This window comes from Salvelinus sp. IW2-2015, linkage group LG35 (assembly GCF_002910315.2).
Source record: "Salvelinus sp. IW2-2015 linkage group LG35, ASM291031v2, whole genome shotgun sequence".
Classification (NCBI taxonomy): domain Eukaryota; kingdom Metazoa; phylum Chordata; class Actinopteri; order Salmoniformes; family Salmonidae; genus Salvelinus; species Salvelinus sp. IW2-2015.
Window position 1 is genome coordinate 11,716,123 of NC_036874.1, and position 18,035 is coordinate 11,734,157.

Consider the following 18,035-nt stretch of genomic DNA (forward strand, 5'->3'; position numbering starts at 1 on the left):
GATTCGATCTCAGCTCTCACCTGAGTAAACCAACGTGATCAGCAGCATCACATGTCACATGAGCTTGATTTGTACTCCGAAGTTTCGAAACCATCTTTGGTGTAAATATCAGACATGAATGTAGACAGAACAAAATGATCAGAGTTGTAATTGTAATGTAATAATACAAATGTTGGCACGCAATGGATATAATGGAGAAGGTTGGAATTAATTTCAAACAGGGGCACATCAAATCAACATTGCCATGTAGCCTACTGTTCATAAAACACATTTCTACATACTCCTCTTCCAAGATCAAAAGTTGAACAAAAATAGATGCAGAGCAGGGCGGGGAATTAAATTCGCTAACACTAATAGTCCACTCCATATTTTGTGACACACGACGGACGCTGGTTTACTGCAGAGGTTTTGAGAGGAGAAAAAAACCGAGCGTGACAAAACATTGACCGAAATTACTCGACGAATTACTGTGCCATAACCTTGCAACGAAACAACTCCAACAGTCCAAGTTGCTATCCTGACGACCCAGACTCAATTTAGCAGTGCAAGCGGCGCGAGTGAACCCGTGAGAACGAAAGCTTCGAGAGCGACATAAACCCCAGCCAGCGGCAGCGGTCTCCATTTTAACTTCGAGTCCGATCTATGCCTCACGTGTCTTGGACTGTCTCTCTCACATGACCCGAGTGTTTGTTCCCGTGATCAGCACTTCCATCTACGCGTCTGTGTCAGTGAATATCACATTTTATTCCAACCCTGATGGATATGCACCTCGAACAGAGTCTGGACACCGCGACAAGGTAATACAATGCCCGCCACTTCCTCTCCATCATGTATAGACGTCTCCTCTAGCAAGCGAAGGCCTGGCCTCCATTTTCTAGAGATCAGCTTGATTATGTGTAGTATAAACTAGATACTATAAAGTGGTTTATTTTAGTCATCTTTTTGGACAGCTAAGTTAGCAAATCCAACTAGAAAACGGTTACAGTATAACAAACGATTGCAGAATTTCATGCAAACACGGTTATCTACGGTAGATAATTTACAGTACTAGGTAACGTTAAGTAATCTAAATCTTGCTAGTAATAACGCCAGGCAGCTAGCTAGCTAACTAAACTAACGTTAGCTAACTAGCTAGGGCTATCAGTTTCGATAACACTGAACTAACATTAGTTAGCTTGCTAGATAACGTTAGTTAGTTAGTTCGTTAGTTAGAGATATACGAAGTTGTTAGYTTACAGCTAGAATGTAGTTGCTACATTAATTTTTCATTTTTGTACGTAGAAATCGCTCTGCCACAAAACAAGCAACTATAGTGTAGAGAATCATTGTACCATCTAAACCGCAGTGAAATATATTTTTACATAACCAAACATTGTATTTTCAGCTGTTTGAAGCAGGTGTACAAAACTGAAAGTAAGACTCCAAAAACTAAATTTAAGACTAGGACGCATAGAACAGACCTGCTGCTTCATAGACTTGCTTTCAATGTGATTGTATACTGTACAATTCTATGTGAATTTGGTCAGGTTATATAAGGACATTGGTCAATTGAAATAAATTCATTAGACCCTAATCTATGGGTTTCACATGACTGGGAATACAGATGCGTATCTGTTGGTCACAGATACCTTAAAATGTAGGGGTGTGGATCAGAACCAGTCAGTACCTTGTCTCACACCTCTTCACTGGAACACGCTGTTGTACATGTCAATTCAGAGCATCCCAAACATGCTCAATGGGTGAAATGTCTAAGTATGCAAGCCAGGGAAGAACTGGGACATTTTCAGCTTCCAGGAAGCAAAGGGTGGCTACTTTGAAGAATCTTAAATATAAAATATATTTTGATTTGTTTAACACCWTTTTTGCTTACTACATGATTCCATATGTGYTATTTCATAGTTTTGATGTCTTCTATTATTTTTACAATGTAGAAAATAGTACAAATAACGAGGAATCCTGGAATGAGTAGGTGTGTCCAAACGTTTGACTGGTACTAATAGATATAGATAACACACACAGTTGAAGTCGGAAGTTTACATACACCTTAGCCAAATACATTTAAACACAGTTTTTCACAATTGCTGACATTTAATCCTAGTAAAAATTCCCTGTCTTAGGTTAGTTAGGATCACCACTTTATTTTAAGAATGTGAAATGTCAGAATAATAGTAGAGATTATTTATTTATTTCTCTCTACTATTATTCTGACATTTGACATTCTTAAAATAAAGTGGTGATCCTAACTGACCTAAGACAGGGAATTTTTACTTGGATTAAATGTCAGAAATTGTGAAACACCTTAGCCAAATACATTTAARCTCAGTTTGTAAACTTCTGACTTCAATGTTTGTGTCTGTGTGTGTGTGTATGTATGTGTATGTATATATATATATATATGTGTATATTAATTCATAAATAATATTTGGTCAATTTTTGCTTAGTGTTTTCTGTTAAAATGACATTTTTTTTTTTTAAATTGCATGTCAATTCACAATGCAGAATAATGATCCTATAACGTAGCCTACAGTGGTTCGTCCTTTAAAAGTTGCTGCGTACTGCGGCACAGCTTGCATGGTTCCGCAGAGTTCTATGGAACGTTATTTAACGTGTACCAGTGCCAACCACTGGTTCGTTAGTGCTAGTTTGACCACCAGAGGGCATCTTTGAGAAGCATTTGATAGCCTTCAATAGTGGCTGTGMTAGAGAATTTCAAACCTTTTTTTGTCAGAACATAGTATATGGGACTGATTTTAAGAATTTTTGCTAAATTAATTTGATTAATATTATGATGTTTCTATTCCAAGAAAAACAAAACACCCCCTCGGTTTCCTGTAGGATGGAACGGAAAATATGGCGCTGTACAACGTGATGGTTGGGAGTAGGCTACAGTACTAGGCTATTTAGCTAAAGAATCTCTGTGTCGTGCGTTAGACCGGGGTTCAGTTCCCCRACRGGGAGGAAGGAGTAGGCTGTCCTTTAAAAAAAAAAARTGTTCTTAACTGACTTGCTTAGTTAAATAAAGGTTACACTAAGAGCATAACATTTCTCCAACCAATACCCAAACGAAGATTCAGTCCAAATAAAAATCTCATTGATTTATCAAGAATAGTCCCCATACGTGTCTCGGAGCAGCGCGAATCGGTGCTAAAGTAGTTGTAGGCTATTGCTTCAAATCCTATTGCTTCTAACTTCAATATGCTCTTTAAATAAGACACCCCTTTTTACAGCACATTACTCAACGCTAGTGAGACTCATGTCGCTTAGATCGAAAAATGTAACGTGACTCTCCGCCAATAATTACATATAGAGGATTGGAGGATRTTTCTGTAATTCAGTGATATTTTTTMCCATAGTTATGCATCAATAACGAATTACTAAATTAACATCTGCATTTTGAAAGAGTATTTTTATTTTATTAATGAAATTATAAAGATGCCATTATTAGTTACATTGTTTTAGTTTGAACGTGCAGACTGGCACTAAGAACAGCGGAAACGTTTCCGTAGTCAGCACCATTATTAGTGCAATGCCCCTTAGTGTTTCTCTGTGCTACCCAGTGTGGCGGGGTGGGGGTCCACCCTTCCTCCTCCCTTCCCCATGGGCTAGGTCCATCTTCTGTGCCCGGCTCTGCGGCCCATCCTGTGCCCCCTGCCCTCGTGCCTTGAACCTTGCGCGTTTTCAGTGGATACAGCTGGAGAACTGCAAGGCAATCCCGTTGTGCGCCATTCGGAAGCATGACCAATATATATTGTCCTGCTAATAACAGAGTTAATAATAGATCTGTGATTGTATCCAAGGGGCTTTTATATTATTCTAAATTAATAATAATATTAATCGYTTTGTTTAAATAATAACTATTTTGGAGATTTCATTTTTCAAATAACGTAATATGAGCGAGGAAAAAGGCCTTTCTTGAACATGCGGTGAGACATTGTTACTAATTTGTAAATAAAGCCAGTTTGTTATTTAGAATGATTTATTTCTGTTTTTAGAGGGAGAGAAGCCAAAAACCTACAGTCATCTCATGTGTCTCCCAGTCGAGGCTGGCATGGGTATTGAACCAGCATCTGTAGCAACATAGTTGCGCCACTCAGGCGCTGTACAATGTGACCAGYCGGGAGTGGTCTACAGTACTACAGTAAGAGCAAAATAATCCTAACCTTAGTGTAACAACAGTTTTAGCAAGTAATACTGAAGTATTGCACAATTATCWGTTTCTATTTAGGTTTATGTCGCCCMYTCATTGTCACTTAGAGACACAGTAGGACCCAAAAGCATAATCAGTGCTCTAACTCCCCCTTGCGCTGGTCTGGAGCAATGAAGTAGTGAYGCAGGGTACCGTACTACACCACAAATTACCTCTAAGTCCCGCAGCATAATTGCAAAACTTGTATGTATGACCGCTACGGCCGGGTAATGAAGTTATATCTACCGCAACCCTTTTACAGACATAGAATTCAGCGTGTCGATAGCAACAATGTACTTTTTGKAGAATTTAAAAAAAGTGACTCATCATAAGCGTCTGTAGGTCTACCATTTCAGACAATAGAATTCTGCTCCGGCATAGAATTATCTGTATTTTTGCCCTGACAACAGATTTGCTGATTTAATGTACTGATGTTTTTTTAATGCAGTTTGCTATGGTAGGGTAGCTAGATGTGTTTTCTTTCTACTAAATATATTGTTAAGCCACTGTATTTAACAAACGTTAAAGTACTTTTTTTTAGGAGAGTGTGCTCTATATTATTTGATTGACAGTTCTGGTCGCCTAGTGATGGACATTAGTCCCGCTTCATATCACCAGAGAAGGTTTCGTGTCAGCATTTTAATAAGCCGTGGTGTAGCCTACCCTAAAAGACAAACAAACATGCTCTAGCCGAGGTGCTTTCAGGGTTAATTGATACAGGCTACCTGTAGCCTACTGTAATTCCATATTAGGGCCTATGAGACAAAATTAATAGGCTAGGCTATTCTACATGCAACAGACCGAAGACTGAACACASGCTTRCATCATTAGCCAAGAGAAAGCGCAGGCAGGGCAGCGCCCAAGAGAGAGGATGGGGCAGGCAGAACCGTGCCTATATGATCTCTTGGTAATCTGCATCTCGCAATGTCTTGTCTTGCATGCCTTGCAAATTCACCAGAGTARCCTAAAGTTCGCCTCTTCCTCCCTGTTTTTATTTTAATTACACAACTTTTTTTGTCTATCGTGTAGTTAGGCTATAACAGGGAAAATGTTTTGTGATAACTGCACTGTGATTTTAATTATGTGGAGGGGAAAAACAAAGAAAWAYMCMMMAGTTTTTCAGTTAGGGATGTAATTTAATGTTAATGATCCCAACTTCGTGTAAACGTTTCAACGTTCACCCCTAGTATATGTGTATACACCTGCTCTTTCCATGGCATAGACTTACCAGGTAAATCCAGGTGATGGCTATGATCCCTTATTGATGTCACCTCTTAAATCCACTTCAATCAGTGTAGAYGAAGGGGAGGAGACGGGTTAAAGAATGATTTTTTAAGCATTAATACAGTTGAGACAATGATTGTGTACGTCTGCCATTCAGAGAATGAATGGGCAAGACAAAAGATGTAAGTGCCTTTGAACGGGGTATGGTAGGTGCCAGGCACACTGGTTTGTGTCAAGAACTGCAACACTGCTGGGTTTTTCATGCTTAACAGTTTCCCGTCAGAATGGAGAATGGTCCACCACCCAAAGGACATCTAGCCAACTTGACACAACTGTGGGAAGCATTGGAGTCAACATGGGCCAACATCCCTGTGGAACGCTTTCGACACCTTAGGTGTTCCTAATGTTTGTTATGCTCTGTGTAAAAAAAAATAAAAAAAAGATTCATATTTTTTGCAGCGGTCACCACTGCTAAATGAATATAAGATAACACTGCCCATTGATTCTTGAAGAATTTAACATGCTAAACAAATGTAGAATATCTCACCCATGTGGAAGCTAGGTGAATTGCAACACCACTTTGAATATAAACGACTCTCCCCCTTACCCCGCATCAAATTTTCCCGCAACTCTGTGAGGAGGTTAGTGCTGTCCGATGTCSCAGGGATGCTGGCGAGCATACTGTAGGCCATGGTGGTTACCTCCCAAGGATTCAAGATTGCATAGAYGATGGTGGAGACTGTTTTACTTTGTTTAGTCCACCAACYTCAAACAGCCACGTTTTTTTAATTGAAAATATATTTTACAGCGATTTTTRTTTWATTTAATTGATTTATTTATTTTTTMGATTCCCTACACAATGATTCCCTGCGCTATTCAAATTGAGAGAAGAGTGTAGAATTTTAGCAACCAGGAAATGACAGAGCGATTTCTACATCGGCCCCTTGCCACAGTCTGCTATTGTTCGTTGTGCTTGAGGAGGCGATGACCATGCCTTTTAATGACGCTGATATGAGAAAGGAAGCAGTGGTGTGAAGTACTTAAGTAAAAATACTGGCATCTCTAAATGCTCTGTTTGTTAATGATGTCTGAGTATTGGAATATACCCCCTGCTATTTATAAATATGATTATTTTTGTCATTATTTTTTAAAATGCTGCCATCTAGTTTGCTTAATATTAATATATGCAATTACATTTACTTTTGAAACTAAAGTATATTTAAAACCAAATACTTTTAGACTTTTACTCAAGTAGTATTTTACTGGATGACTTTTACTTGAGTCATTTTCTATTAATATGGTATCTTTACTTTTACTGTATGACAATTGAGTACTTTTCCCACCACTGCTGGCAATTAGCCAGGTCACTGTAACATTTGTACTCCACTGCCATCCCCTACTCTATATTAACCTTGTCAGCTAGACTTTGCTTGCCTATATTTMGAATTTTTCCTTTGTTCATGTCTTYCTAGTCACGAAAAACAAGAGGAGGAGGTCGTCCAATTAGAAGGTAAGAATTTATGGTGGGATGTATGCGTTTYGGATGCATGTGTGCCATTGTGCGTACCTTCACCATTCTTACTCTTTCATACATTTCAAAGTACTGACATTTCAGGCATCCTCTTGAAAAACCTGCTGCTTTAAAAAAACGACCAAAGAACAGACCTAAAACACACGTTTAAGTGTCAAATATTTTTTGGCCTAGCTTTTTTGCAATAATACTCCTTGTCTCACTCATTTCTCATCAAAGGATATCTGACTGTGAATTTTTCTTCCATCCTTCTATCGATCCTCTCATTCCACTGTCCTTCTCTCAGGAGACGGGGAAGGGGAGCAGACTGCTGTTACCATAGGCAGTATTCAGCAGGCCCAGGCATTCGCGGACCACAACATTCAGTACCAGTTCCGCTCTGAGGGTGGTCAGGTGGGTGTCCCCTGAACAGCGGTTTTATTTTTTTATATATTTTTTAGAAACCTTTAACTAGCTGAATTCACATAGGTCTGTTTTTACGGTATGAGGTCAGTTTTTTAGAAACCTTTAACTAGCTGAATTCACATAGGTCTGTTTTTACGGTATGAGGTCAGTCCCCAGGGGCCAGAGTGGTGTCATACTTTCCCCCCATCCCTAGCAAACACAGCTGATTTAAACTAATTGCATTCTAAACTGACGATCATGATTAGTTGATTATTGGAGTCTGGTGTGTTAGCTGGGACTGGACACCCAATCAGGCCCCTGTGGACTGGTGTTGCCCATCCCTCCACTAGAGAATCAACCGCATCACACAATGGAAAACCCTGAATAACCCTGTAATTCAACACTAACCTCTCYGTTGAATTGAGAGCCTTGTGTTCGTTCGCTTTGAACCCAGACAGCAGAACCGGCCAGGACACTGATATAGGCCTACAGGTTTGGATGTCAAATTGGTTTGTTAATTGTTTATGTTTACGCTTTTGTGAACCGTCACAGTGAACGTTATATCTTCACATAAATCCTTTTTATTTATTTTTTGGGATGAWGCTAGATAGAGCTGGTCCTTTCGCTGCTCATTTGGAGTAAACACAATTAGTGTGAGTGATCATGTGATTCCCTTCCTGGATTGGCATGCGGCTGGTGTCACATGCTAGTCAGGAGGTGAGTCACATGATGAAGGGGTACAAATACAGATTATTTTGAMGTTGTTTTTATATTGAATTATGCACATTCTGCCATATAAGCATACGTTGGGTGTGTAGATCAATTGTAGGCCTAGCAGTATCATTCAATGTGCAAGGGTTTAAATACTATAGCCTAGGGTGTGAACCTCAATATGACGTCAGGCTAGAAGGCATCCCGTGCTCTTTGTTGTAGAATTAATGACTCTGGTTTCTCTCTGTCTGTTTCTCCATCTCTCTCTGTCTCCCTCTCTTCCCCAGGTGACTTACCGTGTTGTCCAGGTAACTGACCAGCAGCTGGAGGGGAGAGATGACGGGGGAGGGCCGGTTAGCGTGGTCTCCACGGCCGCCTTCCCCGGYGCTCCTCAAGCAGTGGCCCAGGTAGGTACCAGGAACCGAGGCCACTACTGTCACCCCTTACAATAACACAGTTCCTAATGGCTAGGGAGCCTGACCTACTTCAGTAGTATCAAACTATTGATCGTTATACAAGTTATCTGTATATTGTTGTTGTGCAGGAATCAGGACACTTACATTTATTTATATATATATATAAATGTGTCACTTGTTGTAATTAATTATTATCAAGTAATATCCATGTCGTAAGTTAGTTGTCAGTAGGGCTTGCTAACCCTTCCCACCTTGTCCCCTGTCAGGCTGTGATCCAGAACCCTTTCAGTAATGGGGGTAGCCCCGTGGGAGAGACGCTGGGAGGGGAGACGCGCTTCGCCTACTTCCCAGCTACGGCTGTGAGCGACGGCACTGTGTCTGTGCAGACCACCTCCGACCCCACACAGGCCGGGGGTGAGTCAGCACTACCTCTACTTCTAACGCTAGGCTAGCAGTCTTCTGAGGGCAAAATACTGTCCCTCGTTYTTGGTTCAAGTCCAGACATAAAGAATGACCACTTATCAAATTGACATTTGAGTACCACGACACAGTGCTGACTGAGAGAGATTAACTGTTCATCCCCTCAGCCACAAGGTTTGTCTCATTGCTAGAGTCCAGTGTCACCCAGCAAATTCTCCCTTAAGACTTTGTCACTGAAGTCTCCAACCTGCCCCATGTCTCTCTCTCTCTCGCTCTCTCTCTCTCTCTCTCCCGTTCCCATGTCATCTCTTCTCCCACAGGTCAGTTCTACGTGATGATGACCCCTCCTGACGTCTTGCAGACAGGCACACAGCGAACCATAGCCCCGCGCACACACCCCTACCCTGAGTGAGTATCAACCACAGCGCTTCTTGCTCTCCTCCTATGTCCCTCATTTTAGAGGGACTCTGAAAGGAGAGCCCATGCACACAGTAGTCTGAGCCACTCCAGATGTTAAGCAGTCAAAAACCCACCTACGCAGTCCTTGCGTTCATCTRCCACAAGCATGTCAGACATGTTTTCCAAGTAGGAACTAGCCTGTACGCTTAGGTGTTATGCGGTAATTTCAACCTTTCATCAGTAATAACCTGTTAAGAAGTCATTTGACAGGATTTTTCTAGAACATCTAAGAGTTGGTTTGCTTTGAGTCTGAGATGTATCAGTTAGACTGGAAAACTAAGTCACTGATTAAATATCGAAAAAGTAGTATTGACTATTCTCTCCAAAAACTGAAAGTATAGTCKCACTGCATCCCCCCTATTCACTTTCACAGAGATTTGGGTTGAGCGTGACCTGGATCTGGGTCAGACAGCACTGCATGTGTGTGTGTGTAGTTTCCTTGAACATTGCTGTTCTTGTGGGATGGATGATGTCCTCACAGGGTCATTGTGTCCCTGTCCTTGTTGCCCTGGTTTCCCCCTTTTTTTGTCCACTTCCTAATTTTGTTTATCTCTTTCACAATCATCAATATCATTATCATGCGATGAAGCTATTTTCCTCAAACCACTCTGAATGAGTAACACTGAATCAAAACCAAACTGTTAACTCTGGTTAATCCATGCTGAAAATCTAAATAATCTCTCATGCCAAATGGATGATTAATGATATTTGTGTCAGTGAATTAATTTGACATTAGTGTTCTGGTTAATTTAGGAAATGTAATTTCTATGAAGACATGCTGCCCAGAGCCAAGGGGTGTGAGTAAATTGTAAACATGCCCATAAACTAACATATCATCTAGAAGGGGGAGTGCCAGGCAAGTGTTTGAATATAAAATAAGGAGTTGTGTGTTTTTTGTTATGAGATTGTTTCAAGGGTTCTGCACATRCGGGAAATGGTTTGGAAGAATGGTTCCAAAGTGCTTTTTTAAATTTGACATAATGCCATGCTTGTTTTGCCATCCAGAACGAACACATGATCCTCTRAAATCTAATTTGTGTTGGACTGAGTGGATATCCCTTGCCATTTCCCTGCCTGTATGTGATCAACTCTTATTCTCAGGCCTGTAGAGCAACATGGAGCTTCTTATATTCGGGGGGGGGGGAAATACATTTTACAATTTAGCTTTAGGTAAAGGGGATGGTCATCAATTTGCATACAGTAAGGTGTTGGGCTATGGGTTTGTTATTAAGACTGATCTGGACTCTTCCCAAGTTCTTTAGGCTTCTTGGGGCTTTGTGTGGGATGTTCGTACAAGACCAGTCCAGTTGTTGTATGTCTAGTTCTAGTGTCGGGCTGCAGTGATTCCCCAGTTCTCTTTGGCTACCAGTAAGCTTTGATCTACTCCACTGTTAAATGTACAGTCTAAAAGGGCTGGATACCACTGCAATGTGTGCTGTTGTCTAGGGAGGACTTGTTTTTCCTGTGTTTTGCCATTCTATTCCCCCTTTCCATATGTTTTTCTTGTGTGTGATAATTTGTGTATTTTTAATTTTATTCTTTCATCAACAACGCATAAACTAATCCATGACTGAACATATTTGATCTATGCAAATAAATGAAATGAAATGAAAACTTCCACCGCTTACCTGCCGTTCGCAGAGACGAAACCGAGATGCTGCAACATGACGGTTTAAACTGGTGAGGACAACTTCCACATCCCCTCCCCCTGCAACCAMTAAACCAATCAAATTAGGCCTAGATCATATACCACAAAGAAGAAAGAACAATCATACCAGCTCCCTATTCCCCCTTCATTCCCTTTAGTACAATTCCCTGGTGATTATGTTAGACCCTTGATGTGATTGAGCTACATTTAGCATTGGAAAGTGTGTGTGTACTCTTTGATGGTACTCCTGATGCAGTATTGSAATGAGTTGTGTTTCTGTTCAGTTCTGTAAGACCTTGAATAGCTAGGTTAAAGTAAAAACAGCCCCCTTTGTTTTAGCTTGCTTTTAATTGCTTTTACTCATTAGATGTGAAAAAAGTAAGGGCACTGTGTGAACACCAGCCATTTTGGTTTAATTTATGACACAATTCATTAGACAGATTAAAGCTTTGTCAAAGTAAGTGCTGTCGAATTGTATTAGTTTACTGTCACGGCCCTGCRCATCTCGTCCCCAGTGCCTTCATGAGCTCATCTGGYTGTCACGTATGGGGAACTTAATTAAAGAATAGCACGGGGAAAACACATATAGGAAAAACAGTTGTCATTAGCCATACTCTGGACACCAATGCGACAACATCGAAATTTAGGATTATAATGAAGCCTGCGCCTTAGACTGTCTCCGGGGTATAGCAGGGAAGGACACGTACACCTCAGACACCTCCAAGAAATCTGCCTGTCCAGATGGTCGTCAGACAGTCAGTAATACAGTAATTCCAGTCACTGCGTCTCGCTGTCAGCACCAAGGTGGTGTTATTACCTCATATGCTGCCCCATACGGCTGCTTCAGATCAGCACGGCTGCCCAAGGCGGTGCAGGGCGGCCCCCCTGCAGAGTACGGCTCTGGTGCCTGAGTGGTGTGTAATTGTAAAAGGGTCAGGTGCTTTGAGATAGTGGTTCTGGTGGGGGATTCTTGCACTGGATTAGTTGCATGGAGCGCTGTAGTCTGAAGATTTTTTATTTTGGTCTGAAGAGTTAGAAACATTTAACTAGCTGTTTGCACCTGTTTGTATGGAGGTGGACTGAGGACTCCCAGGTTTTGAAAATGGGTGAAATGTTCTATTTTTGTCTGTAGGAAAATGGATGGCCCACGGACACCCAGAGATGAAAGGAGGAGAGCGCAACACAATGAAGGTGAGCAAAGGGAAGGGCCTACATCACCCACAATCCTCCCCGATTCAATGTTCTCTGAGCCAATATACACTACCGTTCAAAAGTTTGGGGTCACTTAGAAATGTCCTTGTTTTCCATGAAAACACATGAAATGAGTTGCAAAATGAATAGGAAATATAGTCAAGATGTTGATAACGTTATAAATAATGATTTTTRTTTGAAATAATAATTGTGTCCTTCAAACTTTTGTCAAATAATCCTCCATTTGCAGCAATTACAGCCTTGCAGACCTTTGGCATTCTAGTTGTCAGTTTGTTGAGGTAATCTGAAGAGATTTCACCTCATGCTTCCTGAAGCCCATCCCACAAGTTGGATTGGCTTGATGGGYACTTCTTACAYACCATACAGTCAAGCTGCTTCCACAACAGCTCAATAGGGTTGAGATCCGGTGACTGTGCTGGCCACTCCATTATAGACAGAATACCAGCTGACTGCTTCTTCCCTAAATAGTTCTTGCATAGTTTGGAGCTGTGCTTTGGGTCATTGTCCTGTTGTAGGAGGAAATTTGCTCCAATTAAGCGTTGTCCACAGGGTATGGCATGGCGTTGCAAAATGGAGTGAATGCCTTCTTCTTCAAGATCCCTTTTACCCTGTACAAATCTCCCACTTTAACCACCACCAAAGCACCCCCAGACCATCACATTGCCTCCATGCTTGACAGATGGCGTCAAGCACTCCTCCAGCATCGTTAATTGTGTCTGCTCTCACAAATGTTTTTTTTGTGATCCGAGCACCTCAAACTTAGATTCGCCTGTCCATAACACTTTTTCCCCAATCTTCCTCTGTCTAGTGTCAGGCAAAAGAACAATCTTAAAAATTAAAGATTATTGGCTAGTCTGAGATATGGCTTTTTCTTTGCAACTCTGCCTAGAAGGCCAGCATCCCAGAGTCGCCTCTTCACTGTTGACTTGAGACTGGTGTTTTGCGGGTACATTTAATGAAGCTGCCAGTTGAGGACTTGTGAGGCGTCTATTTCTCAAACTAGACATTCTAATGTACTTGTCTCTTGCTCAGTTGTGCATTTTGCGCTGTTCTGTGAAGGGTGTAGTACACAGCGTTGTACGAGATCTTCAGTTTCTTGGCATTTTCTGGCATTGGAATAGCCTTCATTTCTCAGAACAAGAATAGACTCACGAGTTTTCAGAAGAAAAGTACTTTGTTTCTGCCATTTGAGCCTGTAATCGAACCCACAAATGCTGATGCTCCAGATACTCAACTAGTCTAAAGAAACCAGTTTTTTGCTTCTTTAATCAGGGCAAACATTTTCAGCTGTGCTAACATAATTGCAAAAGGGTTTTCTCATGATCAATTAGGCTTTTTAAATTGATTAGCTTGGATTAGCTAACACAACATGCCTTGGAACACAGGAGGGAAGGTTGCCTGATAATGGGCCTCTGTACACCTATGTAGATATTCCTTTAAAAATCGGTCCGTTCCAGCTACAATAGTATTTACAACATTAACAATGTCTACACGTATTTCTGATCAATTTGATGTTATTTTAATGGACAAAAAATTTGCTTTTCTTTCAAAACAAGGACATTTCTAAGTGGCCCCGAACTTGAACGGTAGTGTATCTTAACCAGCAACCTGTGCTTTACTTTGCATTCCAAGATACACTACATGGCAAAAGTACATGGACTCATTCTAAAATCATGGAAATGAATATGGAGTTGGCCCCCCTCTGCTGCTATAACAGCATCCACTCTTCTGGGAAGGCTTTCCACTAGATGTTGGAACATTGCTGCGTGGACTTACTTCCATTCAGCCACGAGCATTCGTGATGTTGGGCGACTAGGCCTGGCTCACAGTCGGCGTTCCAATTAATCCCAAAGGTATTAGGTGGGTGAGGCCAGGGCCTGTGCAGGCTAGTCAAGTTCTTCCACACTGATCTTGACAAACCACTTCTGTATGGACTTTGCATTGTGCACGGGGGCATTGTCATGCTAAAACAGGAAAGGGCCTTCCCCAAATTGTTGCCACAAAGTTTAGAATGTCATTTTATGCTGTAGCGTTAAGATTTCCATTCACTGGAACTAAGGGCCTAGCCCGAACCATGAAAAACAGGCCCAGACCATTATAACCTCCTCCACCAAACTTAAAGGTTGGCACTATGCATTCGGGCAGGTAAGCGTTCTCCTGGCTTCCGCCAAACTCAGATTAGTCCATCGAATTGCCAGATGTAAGCGTGATTCATCACTCCAGTGAACGTGTTTCCACTGCTCCAGAGTCAATGGCTGTGAGCTTTACACCACTTCCACTCTTACCAACCACTTGTACGCCTACCACTTCGTAGCTAGCCGTTGTTACTCTTGAGACGTTTCCACTTTCACAATAACAGCACTTTACAGGTTGACCGAGGGCAGCTCTAGCAGGGCAGAAATTTGGCGAACTGACTTGTTGGAAAGGTTGGCATCCAATACGGTGCCATGTTGAAAGTCACTGAGCTCTTCAGTAAGGGCCATTCTACTGCCAATGCTTGTCCATGGAGATTGCAGGCTTTTGCCTGATTTATACACCTGTCAGCAACGCGTATTGGGTTAAAATAGTTGAATCTGGGATGGCCTCTCCGGGTGGCGCAGTGGTTCTAGGCACTGCATCGCATGTCTGAGCTGATCGCACAACCAGTAAGTACTCTGGGGTTCGCGCCCAGCTGCTTGTCGCAGCCGGCGCCGCGACCGGGAGGCGTGGGCGACCACAATATGTAGCCATAGTGTCGTCCGGGTTAGAGGTCGTTGGACCTGGTAGGACGATTCCTGTTCTCATCGCGCTCCAGCGACTCCTGTGGCGGGCCGGGCGCAGTGCGCGCTAACCAAAGGTGGGCCGAGGTACACCGGTGTTTCCTCCCAGAACAGCAATTGGTTGCGGCTGGCTTCCGGCGTTGGAAGGCGCGCTGTGTTATAAGAAGCAGTCGGCTTGCGTTGGGACGTTGTGCTTCGCCGAGGACGCTATGGGCTTTCGATTCGGCTCGTACTCCCCGAGCCCGTAACGGGAGTTGCAGCCGATTGAGACAAGATAGTAAAATTACATGCGATGGATACCACGAAAATTCTCGGGGAGACCAATTGGGTAAAAAATTTAAAATAAAAAATGTTGGAATCTACTCATTTCAATGGAGTCCACATACTTTTGGCCATGTAGTGTATGCAATATCTTGTTGAATTTCTTTTTAAATTAGCTGCACCTTGTGATGTTTTAATGTTTCTTTTTTTAATGTTTGAAACCAAAGCCACATTAAGTGGACAATAGATATTTTTTCWAATTCTATCCCAGAGGCACTTTTAGGGAATTTCATTTTGTATATCAACCAACCACTAGAGGCTGCTGTTGAACTGTCAGATGTTCCCACAATGTCACATGTCTAGCTAAGTGACTATTCAAGGCATGCAGAGAAAAATATCCATGTAGACCCTAACCACTCCGCATGTATCCCTATTGTTCACCTCTTTCTCTGAACCTGTTCTGTGTGTCYCAACAGTTGAGAGGCGGCGGAGAGACAAGATCAACAATTGGATCGTCACGCTCTCCAAAATCATCCCYGACTGCAACATAGACAGCACCAAGACGGGRGCTGTAAGTCACTCTGTAAGGCACTCTCAGCAGCTTTGTCGTGTGTGTGTGTACACATTTTAATATGCTTAGGGGTTAGGTTAAGGTTAGGCTTAGGGAAAATACGATTTTTAATTGGAATCAATTGTGTGGGTGTGGGGGGTGTTTGCATTCATTTAGACACGTGTGTGTGTGTGTGCATGCACAAGTATTGGTATTTTATTAGGATCCCCAATAGATGTTGCGAAAGCAGCGGTTACTCTTCCTGTCGTCCACACAGCAAGATCTTAATGAACTCCTCTCTCCTTCCCCCAGAGTAAAGGGGGCATCCTGTCTAAGGCGTGTGACTACATCCGAGAGCTCCGTCAGAATAACCAGAGGCTCCTGGACGGTGTCAAAGAGGTGGAGAGAGTACAGGTGGACAACGAGCTCTGCAGACAGCAGGTAAAACAGCCTAGAAAGAATGCTATCACMAAGAATCAGAGGCCTAGCCTGGACCCGGATCGGTTTGTGCCATCTTGCCAACTTCTATGGTCATTGTCAGGCACAACATTGGAGTTGGCAAGACTGCACAAACAGAGTTGGGACCAGGCTATCACATATAATCACACGCCTGCGAACAGAAAGGGTTGATGTTCAAACAAATGTAGGCGTTTGATCACATTTAACGTTCATTTTACGTCTGACGACCGAAGTGCCATTTTTCTTCAAAATGAAGTTATAGAATTGTATGGAGAGTGTTTTGCCTTTCATTCCTTATTGAATCCCAAAGSACCGTTCTCCATGTCCTCATTCTAATGCTCAGAAGTGAACAGTCTCCAGTCCTGTGGGGGATAGAGAGGCAGTGAGTGTGTGATAGCCCAGAGGAGAAGCTGGGATGATAGTACAGTACCTTGAGATTTAAAACAGATGGATGTTATGGCCAGGATTGTCCAAAACTTTTGTTGAAAAGTGTATACAACAGACGTTTCTGTCTAGTTCTTCAATCATTGAAAGAACAAGTGAGGCCTAGAAGTTGACGTATTTTGTTAAGYTGCTGCTAATTCATTGATTACATTGAGGACACCCGTTGTTTTTTGTTGGCGGACATTGTTGTTGTTTGTCTCAGATCGAGGAGCTGAAGAATGAGAATGCCCTTCTCCGAGCGCAACTCCAGCAGCACGGCATCGAGRGCGTGGGCGAGACGCCGCCACAATGAACGAGGGAGACGGAGAGCAGGATGGGTAGAAGGAAGAGGAGAACGAGGCAGCCTGGAGACGACACGTAGGAACAGAACAAAATGAACGAGCTACTGACGAATCACTGTTTTTCAGTCGCAGACAGTTAGTCTTCCCTGGCCTTGTCTTTGTGGCTGCATCCGAGACTCTTGGCAGGCTCCTGCTGCTTTGTTGGCTGCACTTGACTGATCCAGGATCAGTTGAAATGACAAAAGAAGCCACCGTGTACACAATTGACATGTCTCAGAGAGAGAACCGGTCACAACCAGCAGAGAAACCCTCTACTAGCCCAGAGAAACCCTCTGCACAACTCCTCCCTCCATTGACGTTGGATATTTTGTTATTGAGGAGTTTTCCCATTCTCTTCAGTCATATTTTATTTTAGTCTGTATTTGTGGTTGAGATTCATATTACCATTTTTGTTACGTTAGCGGTTTTAATTTATTAGTTTGTGTATTGTTAAAAATATGCCCAGAAAGACTCATTTAGAAAAGCTCATGTATCCTAGAGGAATAGATGATGTATGAGTGAGTGGTAGGTTACCAGCCAGTAGAACAGAAACACGATACAAATAAACCGCTGCATTGCAGAACTATGTGAAAGAATGCCTTGATCGTTGGCAATATTATTAGGTGTTTTCAAAAGTGACACCGATATACAGTGAGCTCAAAGTATTGGGACATGACACATTTTGTTGTTTTGGCTCTCTACTCCAGCACTTTAAGATGATACAATGACTGAGGTTAAAGTGCAGACTGTCAGCTTTAGTTTTGGTGTATTTTCATCCATATCGGGTGAACCGYTTTAGAAATTACAGTACTTCTTGTACATTGTCCCCCCCCCCAATTTAAGGGACCAAAAKTATTTGGATGTATTCATGTGTATTAAAGTACTCAAAATGTTTAGTATTTGGTCCCATATTCCTAGCACGCAATGATTACAGAAAGCTTGTGACTCTCTACAAACTTGTTGGATGCATTTGCTCTTTGTTTAGATTGATTTCTATTGGGCACAAAATAATCATAATCAATGGTAAATAATGCATTGTCATTTTGGAGCG

General features: G+C 42.1%; 1 protein-coding gene across 4 annotated transcripts; it reads left to right on the forward strand.

Moving 5' to 3' along the window:
* On the forward strand, positions 1-18,029 carry LOC111958775 (upstream stimulatory factor 2). Of its 4 annotated transcripts, none has more exons than XM_023980041.2 (11): positions 1-797; positions 6,883-6,920; positions 7,228-7,334; positions 8,324-8,443; positions 8,719-8,866; positions 9,193-9,280; positions 10,973-11,011; positions 12,112-12,170; positions 15,688-15,794; positions 16,074-16,202; positions 16,867-18,029. In XM_023980041.2, exons 1-11 carry the CDS (start codon positions 757-759, stop codon positions 16,954-16,956), a joined length of 966 nt encoding a protein of 321 aa, XP_023835809.1. In that variant the 5' UTR covers positions 1-756; the 3' UTR covers positions 16,957-18,029. The 4 variants fall into 4 exon arrangements, with proteins under 4 accessions (XP_023835809.1, XP_070293363.1, XP_023835810.1 ...); XM_070437262.1 differs by having other exon boundaries at positions 15,688-15,782; XM_023980042.2 differs by having other exon boundaries at positions 7,231-7,334.
* Positions 18,030-18,035: the final 6 nt, after the last annotated feature.